Source organism: Mustela nivalis (assembly GCF_964662115.1).
Source record: "Mustela nivalis genome assembly, chromosome: 13".
Classification (NCBI taxonomy): domain Eukaryota; kingdom Metazoa; phylum Chordata; class Mammalia; order Carnivora; family Mustelidae; genus Mustela; species Mustela nivalis.
The window spans coordinates 3,272,301-3,289,025 of record NC_139032.1 but is presented as its reverse complement, the minus strand read 5'-3'; the positions used below and the strand labels follow the sequence as shown (position 1 = coordinate 3,289,025).

The window sequence follows — 16,725 nt, the reverse complement described above, 5'->3', positions numbered from 1 at the left end:
GACATGGATGGAACTAGAGCATATTATTCTTAGTGAAAAAAGTCAATTGGAGAAAGACAATTATCATATGATCTCCCTGATATGAGAAAGTGGAGATGCAACATGGGGGGTTGGGGGCATAACAAAAGAATAAATGAAACAAGATGGGCTCGGGAGGGAGACAAACCATAAGAGACTCTTAATGTCACAAAACAAACTGAGGGTCGCTGGGGGGAGGGGTGTAGGGAGAGGGTGGTGGGGTTATGGACATTAGGGAGGGTATGTGCTATGGTGAGTGCTGTGAAGTGTGTAAACCTGGTGATTCACAGACCTGTACCCCTGGGGCTAGTAATACATTATATGTTTATTTAAAAATTTTTAAATTAAAAAAAAAGTTTTTTTAAATAAACTATTAAAATTTCAAAAAATATCAACAAACTTATTCTTTATTACTATTATTATTATTATTATTTATTTGAGACACAGAAAGAGAGCACAAGCTGAAGGAGGCTCAGAGGGAGAAGGAGAAGCAGACTTCCCTTGAGCAGGGGGTCTGACACAGGGCTCGATCCCAGGACCCCGAGTTCATGAACTAAGCCAAAGGCAGCCGCTTCACCAACTGAGCCACCCAGGCACCTCCAAACTTATTCTAAAACTTGTATCAAAGTGCAAGGAAGGATGATCAGTGAAATTGTGGACTAGGACTGTCCAAGATCCTGTTTCCCCACAAAAATGTCAAAAGAAACAAAACTACCCCCTCCCCAGAAATTTCTGAATCAACTTGTAGGAGCTCCGGAAAATAGTCAAAAGTTTCTAGTGACCAGCCCATGCCTGATCAAAGAAATAAGAAAACATTGTGGTGTTGCTACTGGCCCTTATCCACTCCTCCCACTCCCCACGCCCCAGCACGGCCATGGTCTCAGTTTCTGGCCAGCATCAGCTTGGTTCCTGGTTCCCCTCCTCCAGTGTGAGGGAGCAGAGCAGATCTCACTTACAAATAATTGTGTGCCATCATTCTAACCTGTCTGAGGGTTCCCAATGGCCTGGGTCCAGAAACTCCTGTCTGTTTGTACAGCTCAGACACATAGGAAAATGGCCAGGCACTGCCTATAAACTACAAGGCCATTCTGAACCAACAGACACCCGACTTAGGAGATTCTGTACAGACATAAAACAGACCATTCCAAGCCCACGAGATAAGCTGAGGGTGAGACTTGGGGAAACGAGGACTTTCGAAAGTAGCTTGTCTACAGGGGAACTTGGGAAGCCATGTGCAGGACAGGCAAGACTCACTCAGACAAGACTCCAGGCTTCCACCCCAGGCTGACCCCAGGCCAAGAAAGCCTAGCTCAGTGGGGCACAAGGACCCTAATACCAGAGCCAGCAGTACCTGGGCAGGTGGCTCTTCCCTCTTATTAAATGGAGATGGTAGCAGTGTCTCTAGTTGCAGGAGACATGGACCATTGGGTCACAGGAGACTGAAAGGGAGTCACAGGGGTATCTAGGAGCACAGAGAGAACCTGGAAGTGGTCACAGGGGTATGGGGGGCACCAGCAGCTTGTAAAGAGTCACTGTAGTTTCTGGGGGCACAGAGGGCATGGGAAAATCCCCAGGGATTTGGGGTCAATAGCAACCTACAAGCAAACAGTTGTGTCGAGGAACAGGGTCCTTGGAGAAGTTGCAGGACCCATGGAGCCCCAGATGTGTCAGGGTGGATGGAGGCTTGGAGGAGGCCCAGCAGCAATGGGGTGGTCAGGGATGGGCTCAGAGGACCCCCCAACAGCATCAGGGTGGATGGGGGTGCTCAAAGGAACCCCAGCACTGTCTGGAAGTGTCGTGACATGTATGGGCACACATGGGACATGGAAGGAATAGAGGCATGTGTGAGGCAGCAGAGAACTGGGAGGAATCACAGGAGATTCACCACCCAGGGTCCTCTGAGGCTGAAGTGCAGCTTTCCACAGGATTGCATTCTCATTGGGAGGCTCTGGGTAGAAAATCCATGCCCAAGCTTCTTCTTGCTTGCAGCACAATTCAGTTCCATGCAGCTGAAGGTCTGAGGTCCTGGTTTCCTCCTGGCATCGTGGAGGGCCACTCTCAGCTGCGCGAGACCACCACATCCCTTGCCACATTGCCCCACCATATTCATGCCAGCAACAAGAAATCCTTCTCCTGCTCTGAACTCAGGCGAGGATCACATCACTCACTTTCCTGGGTCCACTGTGCAGGTGGTAGATTGTGGGGCTTCTCAGACTCCATAATCATGTGGGTCAATCCCTCATAACTGATCAGTCTCTGTCTCTCTCTCCCCTGATTCCTTCCGTTTCTCTGGAGGACCCCAACAAATTCAGTGGTAAACTATGAAAGTCACTGAAAATATAGTCAGAGAATTAACAGGAATTAGATGGCACAATAAAAAATGTGGAGAAGAAAGTAGACAAGGTAAGTGGGGGAAAGGTAAGAGACACGCAGAAAACAAGGAGCAAACTGGAAAATGCAGTTGCAGCCGTATCAATAATCACCTAACTGGCGATAGTCAAACACTCCAATATAAACGTAGAGATTTATGGACCACAGTCGAAAAGCAAAGTCCTTATAAATATGGTCTCTAAAAGGAAGAAGGAAAGAAAGAAGAAATGAGAGTAACCCAACTTTGAGTGGAATAAGTAGAACGTATATTAGCAGAGGGCATGACCCTCTATGTAGAAAATTCCAATGAACCCACCAAAACAAAATAAAAGAGACTAGAATTAATAAAGGTTGAAGGTCCAAAGAAGCAACATTTCTTACGAAAGTCAATGGCACTTCTGTACACGAGCTATGGAAATATGAAAAGAAATTAACAAAATAATTTCATTCATAGTAGTATGGAAAATACTTAGATATAAATTTGACAAAGATGTACAAGATCTGTACACTGAAAACTATAAAGTATTGCTGAGAAAAGTTAAAGATCTAAATAAAGAAAGATTTCTTTTCATGGATTGGGAGATTTCATATTATCAAGAAAGCAACTGTCAACTTCCCCTGTAAAATTTAATGTGGTCCCTGTGGAAATCCCAGCAAATTTTTTGGAGATATATTTGGAGATATATTTGATCAGCTAATCCTATAATATATATGGGAATGCTGAAGGCCTGAAATAGCCTAAATAGTTTGGAAAAATAAAAAATCTGGAAACCTTGATCTACCTGGTTCAAAATTTGCAACAAAACATATAGCCTAGACAATGGAAGTCTGGCATGTAGGACAATGGCACATTGAAATAATGTGCACAAGAAAGAAAATCTTATCTTTTATTATAAATTGATTTTCAAAAAAACCCCTGAAACAATTCAATGCAGGAAAGACTAATCGTTTTTTTTGTTTTGTTTTGTTTTGTTTTTGTTTTTTTTAACTGAGAAATGGTGCTGGGACAAACAGACGAGTCATAAGAAAATCCATAAACCCAATCAACAGAAAAGCTTACATCACACTAACAGCCATGAACTAAAAATCAACCTGAATGTAATTTTTCAAGGAAAACAGCAGAAGATCTTCATGATCTCTTAGCTATGACACCAAAAGCATGATCCATAGAAAAACCAAACTTACTAAACATCAGCAAAATTAAAAACTTTTGCTCTTCAAAAGCCACTGTGGAAAGTATGAGAAGACAAGCCACAGACTTGGAGAAAATACTCGTATATTGCATACCTGATAAAGATCACAGATAACACCTCAGTAAAAAGACAAAACATTTTCTGAAATAAGCAAAAGATTTGAATGGGCATTTTTACTGAAGAAAATATGTGAGCGGCAATGAAACACCTGCAAACACATTCGAACCCATTGGTCGTTAGGGGAAAGCTGATTAAAATTATAGGAAGAGAGCGGTGCCTGGGTGGCTCTGTGGGTTAAAGCCTCTGCCTTCGGCTCAGGTCATGATCCCAGGGTCCTGGAATTGAGCCCTGCATTGGGCTCTCTGCTCAGTGAGGAGCCTGCTTCCTCCTCTCTTTCCGCCTGCCTCTCTGCCTACTTGTGATCTCTGTCAAATAAATAAATAAAATCTTAAAAAAAAAAAAAAAGAACGTTAAAACTATAGGAAGAGAGCACCTCACACCCTTATGAGGACTATAATAAAAACACAAGTGTTGGCAAGCCCATGGAATATACTAGAAGCTTTCTAAATGGGAGCAAGAATGTGAAATGATGCAGACTCTTTGGAAAGCCGTTTGTCAGCTTATACAACCTTGAAGATAAACTTACGTCTGACCCAGCATTTTCATTCCTTTCCAGGAATCTACCCAGGTAAAATGAAAACAGATGTCCACATGAAGACCAACACATGAATATTCACAGCAGCATTGTTTGTAATATCCCCAAACTGCAAACAGGGGTGCCTGGGTGGCTCAGTCAGCTAAGCGTTGGACTCTTGATTTTGGTCAGCTCAGGTCATGATCTCAGGGTCGTGAGATCGAGCTGGGTGCGGGGCCCTGTGCTGGGTGGGATATCTGCTTGAGATTCTCTCTCCCTGTGCTTGCACGCACCTGCAGGTGGGCACTCTCTCTCTCTCTTAAAAAAAAAAAAATTGCAAACAGTCCAAATGTCATCAACTTGTAAATGGATCATCAAAACATGGTACCCCCGTACCAGAGCAGAATATCAGTATACACCCCAGCATGCACGAACTTCCAAAACAATGTGCTAGTGTTGCCCGGCAGAACTGGGTCCGACCTCAGGTTTGGGGGCTCGCCTCTTGTAGGGCAGCGAGGAGGAGCTGGTAGGCACAAGGCCAGCTCACCGCTGAGGCCCCGGGAGGGCTGTCACACTAAGTGAACAAATCAGACCTGAGAGACTACACAGAATGGGATTCGATTTATGTGAAGTGTCCGGAGAACACAACTGCAGAGGGACATAAAGCAGATCAGGGGCTGTCTAGAGCCTTTGGTGGGAGCAGAGATAGCCGAAAATCTGGTGATTGTTCCACCGTTCTCGAAGTTGACTGAAAATTGTTTAATTGTCCCTTGTATGAATTTTATGGTCTATGGATTATATCTCAATAAAGCTGTTTGAAAGTGGACAGGAAATCTTGTAGCTATGTGACTTAGTGTTTCCATGGCTTCCATTCACCCCACGCGATCCGAGTGTCTTACCGGCTCCTTCTTGTCTCCTTTCTGTGTTGTGGTCTGTAATTTTGTTCTACATGTTTCTTTCAATGATTTTACCCACTCCTATGGCCTCAGCTGCCACCTTGAACCTTTAAGTGCTGTCTCCAACCCCAAGATGCTTCCCCAAATTCTAAATCGGTATTTCCAAAAGCCTGTTGGACAAATCCAACTGCATACTCCACAGAAATGCCAACCTTGATTCATTTAATATGGTCTCAGGGCCCACCTCACCTTCACCCTCGACTTTAGACTCCCTTCAACAAGGTTCATGAATTACTCTTCCAGACTCCATATGAAATATAAATGCTTCCCAACACTAGTATAGTTTCACCAAAACCGAAGAATGGATTTTTTTAAAAATTATTGAAGTATAAGTTCTTAACTAGTAAGTAAAGCTGTGTGCTTCTGTTTTCATTAAATAACAATAGTGGTTATTAAACTGGTATTTCAGGCCACCTTGTGGCTCCGTCATTAGGTGTCTGCCCTGTCTATAGTTTCACCAAAACCGAAGAGTGGATTTTTTTAAAAATTATTGAAGTATAAGTTCTTAACTAGTAAGTAAAGCTGTGTGCTTCTGTTTTCATTAAATAACAATAGTGGTTATTAAACTGGTATTTCAGGCCACCTTGTGGCTCCGTCATTAGGTGTCTGCCCTGTCTGCGTGGGATCAGGCCAAAATTTTTTTAATTAAAAAAATTAACTGGTATTTCAGGGGCACGTAGGTGGTTCAGTCGGTTAAGGGGCTGACTCTCGGTTTCAGCTCTGGTCATGATCCCAGGGTGGTGAGACTGAGTCTCACGTCTGGCTCCTCACTGGGCGGGCAGCCTTTTTAATATTCTCTCCCTCTGCCCCGCCCCCTCCCCTGCTCACACAGTCTCTCTCTCTCTCTCTTTCTCCAAAACACAAGAAAACATTGGTATTTCAGTGTATACTGTGTGCAACTCTAATTCCCTTATTCTCTCGTCCCTACCGGTGGTGAATAAAATAAGTTCCCTGTACACCCAAGGAAGTAAGTGTGAAATGAGGGCCTTTCACTCCAAATACGAACAAACTCAGAGTATTATACTGGAGCACACAATAGGGAGCACATCTGACATTTGGATGTTCCCCTTCGGCTACAAAGAAATCAATGACGCACAAAGAGTTAGGGGTCTTTATCCATCTTGGGAAATGTTTGCAATTAGATGGTTCAGAGCGACAGACTGTAATGTTTCCCTCTCATTTTCGAGATTACCAGTTAGACGGAGCATGTTCTCCTGCCTGTGGACCCTTCACGTCCCCACTCCCAGGAATCACCTTCTCACACAGTTCCCATCTGACTATGTGGAGTCTACTGTCTTTTCTCTTGAATTCAGAGGAGCACTTGACTGCCCTGAGTTTGGGTGATGCTGGGACCAGCTGGGCCGGAGGTCAGGCCCTGGGCGGGAGGTCAGGCCCCCCATCTGGGGGTCAGGACCAGGTGTGGGGAGGAGTCTAGGCCTGGGTCAGAGCTGGGCAAGGCTGGGCAGGGCTGGGCTGGGGTCTGGGCAGGCTCAGGGCCCAGGGTTAGGAGGAGGTGGTGCTGGGACGTGTAGAGGGGCGTCAGGGTGGGGACAGGGGCAGGGCCCGGGATCCACACGGGGTCAGGGCGTAGGGTCAGGTCGGGTCGGGTCAGACTGGGGTCAGCAGCCCTGGGTATGGGTACAGAGGCACCGACCCCCCGCGGCCGAGGCTGGCTGGCGGCCCTGCTCTGGCTCCTGTTCCCGCCCGCAGGCATGCGAGGGTCCTGGTCGGGGGCCTCCCGTGCCCTGGCCCCCGCTCCGGAAGAGGCCGACTCGGAGGAGCCCCGGCGGCCGGAGGGCGGAGCACAGCGGTTGGCGCCCGAAGCGGGTGCGTTGGGCTGAGGCGTGTGGGCGGAGGGGCTTCCGCGAGGGGCTGGGGCCCTCTCTTCTCTCGGCCCCTCTCACAGGCGGCCCTAGGCCATCCCCAGACCCCAACACAGGCGGGTAATAGTCCCCACTGCAGACCCCCTGGAACTGGGCAGGTGCCAGGCTTGGCCCTGGCATGGCGGCTGGGCTGGGGAGGCCTGCGGCTGGATGGGGGGCCGAGAGACGGCTCCCAGCCCGCCAGGTGTGAATCCCCGGACCAGGGCTGTCTTCCTTAGCCCACTTCCTCTTCTTCGAGAAACTGAGCATCCTGAGTCTGGGCAGCGGCTTCCCCTGGGTCCTGCAGCACCAGCCTCCTGCCCGTGACCCTCCTCCCTGAGATGCTGGATGGGGTTGGAGGGGCACAGGAGCCTTCTGGACACATGGTCTGGAGCAAGTCGGGTAGGGTGTGAGACCTGCCGCTCTCCGGTCTGCAGAGTAGGTGAGGAGGTAGACTGTGCTAGTCAAAGGAAACGTCTGGGATGTGCCCTGTCGCCAGCAGGTGGGTTCAGGGACGCCTGTCTTCCCTGCAGATGCAGCCATGGCCCCCTGGTGCCCCTTGCCCTGCTCCAGCCGAACCCTGGGCCCTCCCTTGTTCCTCCAGGGTTCGGCCTGTGCTCTGCTCTGTGGTCCCCTGCAGCGCTCAGGAAGGCGGGGTCCAGCAGCCCCTGGATTTTGGACAGGCCCCTTGAGCCTTGGCTGTAGCTTTTATGTCTGTGAAGAGGAGGGCCTCTGTGATCGCATCATTTGGGGTCACCAGTGTCTCTATCATGGACAGGCTGGGGGGTGTCTCCACAGTGTGTGGGAGGCCCAAAGTGACGGGGAGGATCTATGGTGGCCAGGATGTGGCGGCTGGCCGGTGGCCGTGGCAGGCCAGCCTGCGGCACAAGCGCGTGCACGTCTGCGGAGCTGTCCTCATCGACCCCCTCTGGCTGCTTTCCACCGCTCACTGCTTTCTCAAGTGAGTCCCCTTCCTGATGGGCTGCAGGGCAGGGGATGCAAGGGAGAGGAGGAAGAGTGATGGGTGTGCAATGACAGCTCCTCTGGGCTTTACCCTTGAGTGGTGTGTGGCCTCCAAACACACGACATTCCTGCCTTTGACCCGTGTCCCCTCCACCTGAATGTGCCCCCCGCTCACCCCATTCTCTGTCCTCGGCCCCAGTGCCTGTCCCCTGACACAAACGTGCCCCCGGAGACTGGCAAGATCAGTCCTGGCGCCATGAAGTGTGGTCAGGCTCTTTGCCTCCTCAGCCAGGGCTTCTGTTCAGCGTCCCCAGACTCTGGAGCATCAGACTTACTGCTTCTGCAGAACGGCATGCCTGGGAGGAGTCGCAGTTGCCGGCACCCGCCTGCCAGGCTGCCTGGGTGGGAGGTGGGCTCTCTGACCTTGACGTGGCTGCTCGAGAGGCTGGCTCCTCTGGCTTCCTGGGCTTGGCTCCGTGCCCGGCTTCAGGACAGAAAAGGAGGGTCTCAAGGGAGTGGAGGGGATCACAGACCGGGTCAGCGATCTCGGCTCAGGCACTGAGTAGCTTTAAGGGCCCAGAGCCCCATCAGAACCGGCCCTGTGCCACACATGAGCCCCTCTGTGGCAAGGGGGTGTCTCCGTGCCGGCAGGAGAGAAAGCCGACGTGCTGAGGGGGGAGCGGCCCGTGGACAGGGAGGGAGGCCAGGAGAGGTGCAGTGGCCCAGCTCGCATGCTGCTGGAGGGAAGGGTTTGGGCTGGGGGGGAGGAGGCCGGGAGGGGTTGGGGGGGGCGTTTTCCGGGTGCCGGGCCGTCCAGTCAGGAGGGTAGGACGTTTTGTCACTTTTGTTCAGGGGACAAGGCAAGGTTCCATTTCCTGCACTCATTTGCTCATTTGCCAGATCTGTTGTGAATGCTTATGACAAGTGGACAAACAGCTGTGGGGCAGGAAGGCATTCAGAGGAGGAAGGGACAGGACAGGTGTGGGGCCGCAGCTGGGCCATGGGGAGCTTTGGGAAGGGTCAGGCTGGAGGGAGGTTGGAGCCGGAGCTTCTCTGTGTAAAATGGAAGAGCGTGGTGTGAGGCCCCAGCAAGAAGCCTTGAGCACGAGGAGTCCCTGCTCCTCCAGGTGTAGTGGGGAACAGAAACGCAGCTGGCCTCGGGAGAGCTGGGAAGAGGAGACCCAAGAGGCCTGGCCTCCCGCAGGCGCAGGCTCCGGAGGGAGGGGCGGTTAGACGAGGGGCAGGGAGAGAGACCTGGCCCGTGCTCAGAGCGGAGGGTGACCGCGAGCTCTTCTCTGCCAGCAAATCCCTCGCCCCCGCGGACTACCAGGTGCTGCTGGGAAGCACGCAGCTCTACCAGCACTCCCAGCACACGCGGAAGATGCCCCTGAGCCGGATTGTCGTGCACCCAGACTTTGAGAAGCATCACCCCTTTGGGAGCGACATAGCCATGCTGCAGCTGCACCTGCCTGTGAACCTCACCTCCTCCATCGCCCCCGCCTGCCTCCCGAGCCCTGGCATGCGGCTGTCTGGCAACTTGTCCTGCTGGATCACCGGCTGGGGGATGCTCAGCGAGGACAGTGAGGGGGTGTGGGGCTGGGTGAGGGCCACAGGGGAGGAGGGAGGCGTGCTGGGTCGGAGGGGGCCCAGGCAAGTGGCCATGGAACCTTGGACCTTGGGGCGGTTTCAGTTCTAGTTCTGAAAAATGTGTGATTCTAAGTCCAAGGGACTGTCCAGCCTCCAGCATTGTCTCTCTCTCTCCCTCGGGCGCACACACACGCATGTGCGTACACATGTACACACGAAGGCACACACGCACACACGCACATGAAGGCGCGCGTACACATGCACACACATGTACACACAAAGGCACGCACGCACACACGCACATGAAGGCGCACGTACACATGCACACACGAAGGCGCACATGAAGGCCGCACACACACATGTACACACAAAGGCACACATGCACACGAAGACATGCGTACACACACACACACACGCACACACGAAGGCACACAGGCTGGTTCTTCCTCCTTGAGGGCAGGGACCGTGTCTCACTTGTTCTGATATCCCAGGGGGGCCCAGGGCCTGGCACTTGGTAGGCATTTCCCCATTGCTCCAGACTGGTCTCCCAGCTCCCATGCCATGTACCCTGCTTTAGTGGCAACACGGCCGTCTGCTCTCTTTAAAACACGAATCTCGCCACTTCCTGCTCAGCTCGCTGCATGTCTTCCCATCTGTGCTTAGAACAAGCCCAAACTCCCCGCTTTGGGGGTCGGGCCTGCGTGGCACTGGCCCCCAATCTCCCTGCACGCCTCTCCCCTGCTACATCCCCTGTCCCAGCCACCAGCCTCCTTCCTGCTTGAGTACACCAGGCTATCCTCACCCCAGGGCCTTGGCCTCGCCTGGCTTCTCCGCCTGGCCCCTCTGCCCACTGGCCCTGGCTGGCGGGAGTCACTTTGTCTTTATGCTACCACTCAGCCCCTCATCTGCAGAGTCGTGTTGCTCACGGGAGTGGAAAGAGGTACCTCCTCCCGTTCTGTTTCCTTCACACCATCTATTAGATCTGTAATAGTCCCGTCCACTTACCTCACTCACCCGCTGTCCCCAACAACAATGCCCCTTGGGTCGGGGTGTCCACAGATGCCCAGCGTGAGGACAGATGAATGGACGGGTGAGTGCTCGTGGCTGGTGGCCGGTGGGCAGATGCTGGAGGAATGGAGCCACACGTGAATGGGTGGGTGTGTGGACAGGTGGGTAGGAGGGAGCACAGTGGGGCACGAGGTAGGAGGACGGAGGGGTGGGAGGAAGGTCACTGACGGGCAAGGGTCTGTGTTTGCTAAGGGCCCACGAACGGCGCGTGTTGGTGGGATTTGCCGTCTGTCTTTGTGGACTAGGATGGGTATGAGGCGCAGGAAACAGAGGGGCCTGCGGAGAGTCTGGGAGACGGGAGAGGAGCCTGTGAGGGATGAGGGAGGCTGCCACCGGGTTCCAGGCTCATCTGTGCTGAGCAGGCCCCGTGTTTTGGGGGCAGTGGGGTGCGGCGTGGCTGGGCTTCCCCACAGGGCACGCCCCCGGTCCCCTTCTCGTCCACACAGAGCACCTGCCCTCGCCCTTCCCTCTGCAGGAGGGTAAGGTGACCCTCGTGGAGAACCAGTTCTGTAACGTCTTATACAGACAACGACTCAGCAACAGCGAGAGCCACTCTGTGCGAGAGGAGATGCTGTGCGCTGGGGACTTCTCAGCGGGAAGGGCCATCTGCCAGGTAAGCGGGGCCGTTTCTCTTCTTCCTGCCTGCTTCCCTCCATGTCCCCAGGAGCCTGTGTTGCTTCTCGTCTGCGTGTGGACGCCCCCGGGCCTGTGTGTCTTTCCTTCTAGTTTTCCCTCGCACTTTGATGTTGCGCTGCCCGTCCTTTTCTTCCAGGAGCTCCTTGTACTTTTGTGTGTCCTGGATGTGCTTCGGCTGCTGGGCACGGGGCCCGGGAAGGGTCTCTTTCCCCTCTGTGTGAGCCCCTCCTGCAGGTGGGCCAGCAGGCCCAGTGAGGGAATGTGGCCAGCCTCATGTAGGGCAGCTCGGCTGGACCACCCTGGCGCTCTGACTTCAAGCCCACCCTTCCTCCCAGCACACTCCCCGGGCTCAGCCTTGAGAGCCGGCCAGCTTTTGGACGCTTTTCCTACAAGGAAATCTCCAGAAGGGCAGGAGAGGAGGGGCAGGAGGGAGGGCCCTGGAGCCGGACGCGCGACTCGGCCACTTGTCCCTGCCTGCCCAGGGGCCTTGGGTGGCACCTTCCGAGCCTGAGTGGGATTCTGAGGCCTCTTCATGGGGTTGTCGAAAGGCTGGTGTAGTGGGCTGAATACTGTTCCCCAAATTCATGTTTACTGGGAGCTTTAGGACGTGACCGTACTGGGAACTAGGTAGGGTCTTGGCAGCTGTGATTAGGTCTCGAGGTGAGGCCGTTCTACATTCAGAGGGGCCCTAAATGCAACGACTGGTGTTGTTAAAGGTGGAGGGAAAGGCGCCAAGACCCTTGACGTCAGAGTCTGCCTCTAGAACTGGCAGAGGCAAGTTTCTGTTGTTTTCTAAGCCCCCTGGAGTGGCCATATGTGATGGTGGCTCCAGGAAACCCAGAAGATGTGAGACGGGCCTGCGGGGGGGGGGGGGGCTGACTTACAGCCACTCTCACTACGGCCTGGGAAGCTGCTGGGCCAGGGCAGGGGCCTCAGCCGACTGTCCTCCTGGTAGGAGGTAGACCTGCTCTCCTGGTTCTCAGGCCACAGCCGATAGTGGGGACCGTCTGTCCCAGCCTCCTCACAGGGCCAGCTGTACCCAGAGGGGACACACACTCAGACATCCCTTCTGACTCTTCCCTGCACCTGCCTTCTCCAGGGGAGACCAGGCCTGTAGAGCTTAGAGCCGGTGCCCTTTGTGGGCCTGGGGGCTGGACGTTGTAGTGCCCTCCACCCCAGGCTGAGGACCCCTCTGAGCTGGACACCTGGGAGCCCCCCCATTCTTACCCCCCTAGCCTTCCCATCACCGCAGCCCGTCCATGAGATTCCATTGGCTGCGTCTGCCAGGCCACCTGCTCGGGCCCCCACCCCGGCGCTCTCTTCTCTCCCCTGAAGTGCTCCTCCCCATGCAGGGCACTGGAAGCAGCTCTGGGCGGTGGGTGCTGCAGGGTGACTCAGCGCTCAGATTGTGGGGTGGACGGACCCGGCTCCCGTCTCAAGCTGTCCTTTCTCGGTGCTGGGAGCCCAGCCGAGATTCTTCACCCATGAAGTAGGGGCGCCGACAGCCTCCTCTCCACGAGGTTCCAGTAGAGAGCTTAGCGCCGCGCCTGGTCTGTAGGAACAAGGAACACAGGTTGGCCTTCACTCTCCTGCCCGGTCTGCCGCCCCAATCTGAGCGCTGCGTGGCCTTCTGAGCCTGTCTTAGCCTCGCCCTCTTGGACGTGGGCGTAGCTGCCTGGGCCCCGCTGGACACACACGCGCACACCGCTTGTTCTGTCTCTGCGCGGTGCAAACCAAGGTGCGCTTGGCGGGGCTATGTCAGTGTCGGGGTTTCCTCTGCCTTCTGAGAGCTCTGCAGGGGCCAGGAGGCCACAGGAGTCCATCCTGCCTCCTCCAGGCTGGCCCCGGGCCCGGCATAATGTCTGCGCCTCACCTGCGGGGATAGCTGAGGCCTGGAGAGGACACAGGCCGCGGCGGGAGAGGGGCCCAGCTGCGGCGGGCACACCACGGGGAGAACCGGAGGCACTGCAGGTGGGGGTCCCCGGGAGGGTGAGGGGTCACCACTCTCCAAGGAGCCCCTGCCTGTGAGCCTGGGCCCACACTGGTGAGCCACCTCAAACTGGATGGCTGAGAAGACAGATGGTCATCATCTGGCGTTTCTGGGGGGGTCCAAAGTCTAAAATGGCGGTGTGGGCGCTGCCAGCTCCGTCGGGAGGCTCAAGGGAAGAATTTCCTCTCCTTCTCAGGTCCTGGGGCTACCTGCCCTTGCTGGCCCGTGGCCACCTCTAACCAAAGAGCTCGTGGGTCTAGCCTCGGTTTGGGGGGCCCAGCTCCTCCTGTGACTCTGACCTCCTGCCGCCCTCTGTCTCGTGCGGACCCGCCCAGACAACCCAGAGCAATCTTCCTATCCCAAGACCCTCCACTCCACCACCACTGCAGAGCCCCGTATAAGGTCCCGGGTTCCAGGGGTAAGGCTATCATTGGCCAGCCACTCCTGTGCCCTTCTGTTTCCTCCAAACGACCTTATACCCAGCCCTGGGTCTCAGCCGGAGATCTGACAACACCCAGGCCATCGATCGGCCTAGGAGCCCAGCAGTCTTCCTGTCCCCACACCCACCATGCACTGCCAGCCCCTCCTGGGCTCCTGGAGTCTCTCCAGCAGAGACGTGCAGCAAGAGTGCCCTCCTCCCCAGAAGACCCCCTGAGAGTACTGAGCCTCCCAACCCACGCCACCCAGGTGTGTCCCCACCATGCCACCAACATGCCCTGCCAGTGTTTCAGGACTCCAGTAACTCCCAGCACCCCACCAGGTGACCCCAGCCAGGTGACCCCTGCCTGCCCCCACAGCCCCCAGCAATGTGGGCTGCCTCCAGCAGGCCTGGGCTTGGGCGTTTTCTGGTCATGCTCAACCAAGAAGCGGGGGGAAAAACCAAAGTCCTAAATGGATGAAAAGGAGGGGCCCCAGGGTGTGGGGACGGATGGTAGCTGCAGAGGCTTGAACCGACCTGCCTCCACTCACAGCCAGCCCTCCTGGGCCCTGTCCCTTGTCCCAGCCACCAGCGCCCCCCTTGGGGGACGAGCAGAGGGCAGAGTCCTGAGGGGCGGTCGAATCCCATGAAGCGCAGTTTCCAGGCCCCCCGGTGTGAACCTGAAGGGTCCATAGGGCGACGCTGGTCCAGACTTTCCCAGACTCACAAGTCCCACCTGCCTCTGCTATTCTCAGACTCTGCTCCGTCACCCACACTGACTCCCCTCTCTCTCCTAGGGTGATTCCGGGGGCCCCCTCGTCTGTGACCTCCCCACGGCCTGGGTTCTGGTGGGGCTGGCCAGCTGGGGATTGGACTGCTGGCACCCTGTCTACCCCAGCGTCTTCACCAGGGTCAGCTACTTCACCGACTGGATCAACAAGATCCGGAGGCTGACCCCTCCGCCCGATCCCACATCTGCTCCTCAGATCCGGGTTCCAGATCAGCCTCTGCAGGCCACCAGCTCATTCGACAGCGGCACAGCCCTCGTACCTCCCCAGACTTGGCTCCTGCTGCTGTTGGCACTCAGGGACTCACGGCAGGCCCTGCGGTGACCCGCCGAGCCCCTCTGTCCAGCTCTCTGCCTCCAGCCCCAGTCTGCTTGCTGGAACCTTCCACGCCTCCCCTCCCCCAACCCCACTGGCTCTCAGTGGTCCCTCCAGGACTTTCCTGTCCATCAGCTTCCACCCCGAAGCCAAGCCTGAAAAACCAAAACAGAAACAAATAAAGACTCGTCCTGCTCCTGACTTGGGACCCCACAGCCCCTCCTGCTTCTCGGCATTCGTCCATCCCTTGACATCAGGCATCTGGCTCCTGGGACAACTGTCCCAGGGTGGAGGGGAGTGGTGGTGGTGGAGGGAGTGGGCACAGGGCTGCCCGTTGGGAAGAGGGCAGACTTCACTTCTGCCTCGGGAGCACTGGGGAGCATGTGCGCCTTCAGAGGAAGTGTGCGAAGCAGCTCAGGCTGCATAACAAATACTAGAGCTGGGGGGTGGGGACTCAAACAGCAGAATTTATCACCTCTCAGTCCTGGAGGCAGGAAGTCCAGGGGGTCCAAGCGTGGGCAGGGCTGGTTTCTCCTGAGGCCTCTCTCCTGGTAGACACCATCTTCCCTGTCTCCTCACATGGTCGTCCCTCCGTGTATCGATCTGTGTCTTGATTGCCTTATAAGGACACCAGTCCCATGAGACTAGGGCCAGCCCAGGGACCTCGTTGACCTTTAGCCACCTCTGTAAAGAATTTATCTCCAAATACAGCCACATTCTGAGGCGCAGGGAGTTAGGGTACCAATATAAGGATTTCAGAAAACACAATTCAGCCCACAAGCAGAAGACAGACATTCCACTAGATATCTACAGTGTGGGGAAGCAAGAATCTCCCCCAAAGTAGAGAAACAGCAACCCAGGGGTTCGGAGGAGGGAGGACTGACTCCCAGTGCAGGTGGTGGGAAACTCTAGACTGCTGGGTGGTTAAGTTGGACTGGGGTGCATGACCAGGCCATGAGGAAGGGGGTTCCGGTCTGCAGTAGGAAGGATGCATGGGCACGAAGGGTCTGGGAGAGTGAGTCAGGTGCAGAGGGGCCAGATGCCAGGCTGAGAGCCAAGGTTCAGGCCGGTGGTCCTCAGACCTGTGTTCCTACAGTGGACTCCCAACACCTTCCTCACCTGCCCCTGTGGCTCCACTGTCCCCAGCGGGAAGGGACCCAACTCCGTGTCAAACTCTTCCCTGTGTCCGAAGGCCACAAGCCAACCTGCTTGAGGTGTCCACATGCCTTCAGCAGGTGGATCCTTCTGTCACCTTTCCTGCTTAGCTGACCCAGGACCTAGTGGCCAGGTGATAAGCCTTGAAACAATGTTCTAGGGTGTCCTTCCTGACCGTCTGCCCGACAAAGGCCCCGGTACAGCCAGCACAGCCCCCTCCTCACAATGCACCCACGCCAGCCCTCACACCCACAATAAGGTGGGGAAGCTCCTATTCAGTGCCAGATTAAGTGCCAGTCCGAGAGCTCCATGCAAATTCTTCCCAATTTTGGCATTGTTTAAATATCTTGGATACTTGGTGACAGATGGGCAAAAATGGACTCAATGCCCGTTAACACTGTGATCTCACTGGTGCAGGTTTTGCCTTCCAATATGGTCTTGGGAGGCCCCAGGAACGTGTCTTCCCAGGGCCCACGCTTGCGTGGGCATTGCTGGCAGATCCTGCCCTGGCCGCCCCTCTGGCCAGAGCCCCACCAGGGAGGTACCCAATGCGTGGCTGTGTACCTGCCACCGGCTCAGCTGTCTCTGGAGGGGGGAAGTGAGCATTCTCTCCCTTGGTGGAAATTCAGTTCTGGAGCCCCAGGCAGGGGACCTCAGTCTCCCAGATGTCCGTGAGTCCTGAGATGGCATGCCGTTCTCACACGCTCACAAGCTCAGGGCAGCGTGGGCAGTTCAGCTGGAGCCTTAGTGTCTCCACCGGTTCTAACCCTCT

The 16,725-nt window shown here is 55.0% G+C and overlaps 1 protein-coding gene across 5 annotated transcripts; it reads left to right on the top strand.

Moving 5' to 3' along the window:
* The first annotated feature begins 6,540 nt into the window (after positions 1-6,540).
* Positions 6,541-14,993, top strand: LOC309846211 (putative serine protease 47). 5 transcript variants are annotated; one of them, XM_082695027.1, is made up of 5 exons: positions 6,541-6,998; positions 7,832-7,994; positions 9,299-9,576; positions 11,098-11,264; positions 12,640-13,194. In XM_082695027.1, the coding sequence occupies exons 1-5, from the start codon at positions 6,806-6,808 to the stop codon at positions 12,778-12,780; spliced, it is 942 nt and encodes a 313-aa protein (XP_082551153.1). In that variant the 5' UTR covers positions 6,541-6,805; the 3' UTR covers positions 12,781-13,194. The 5 variants fall into 5 exon arrangements, with proteins under 5 accessions (XP_082551153.1, XP_082551154.1, XP_082551150.1 ...); XM_082695028.1 differs by lacking the exon at positions 12,640-13,194 and adding an exon at positions 13,474-13,667 and having other exon boundaries at positions 6,544-6,998; XM_082695024.1 differs by lacking the exon at positions 12,640-13,194 and adding an exon at positions 14,493-14,993 and having other exon boundaries at positions 6,554-6,998.
* The last annotated feature ends 1,732 nt before the right edge of the window (positions 14,994-16,725 follow it).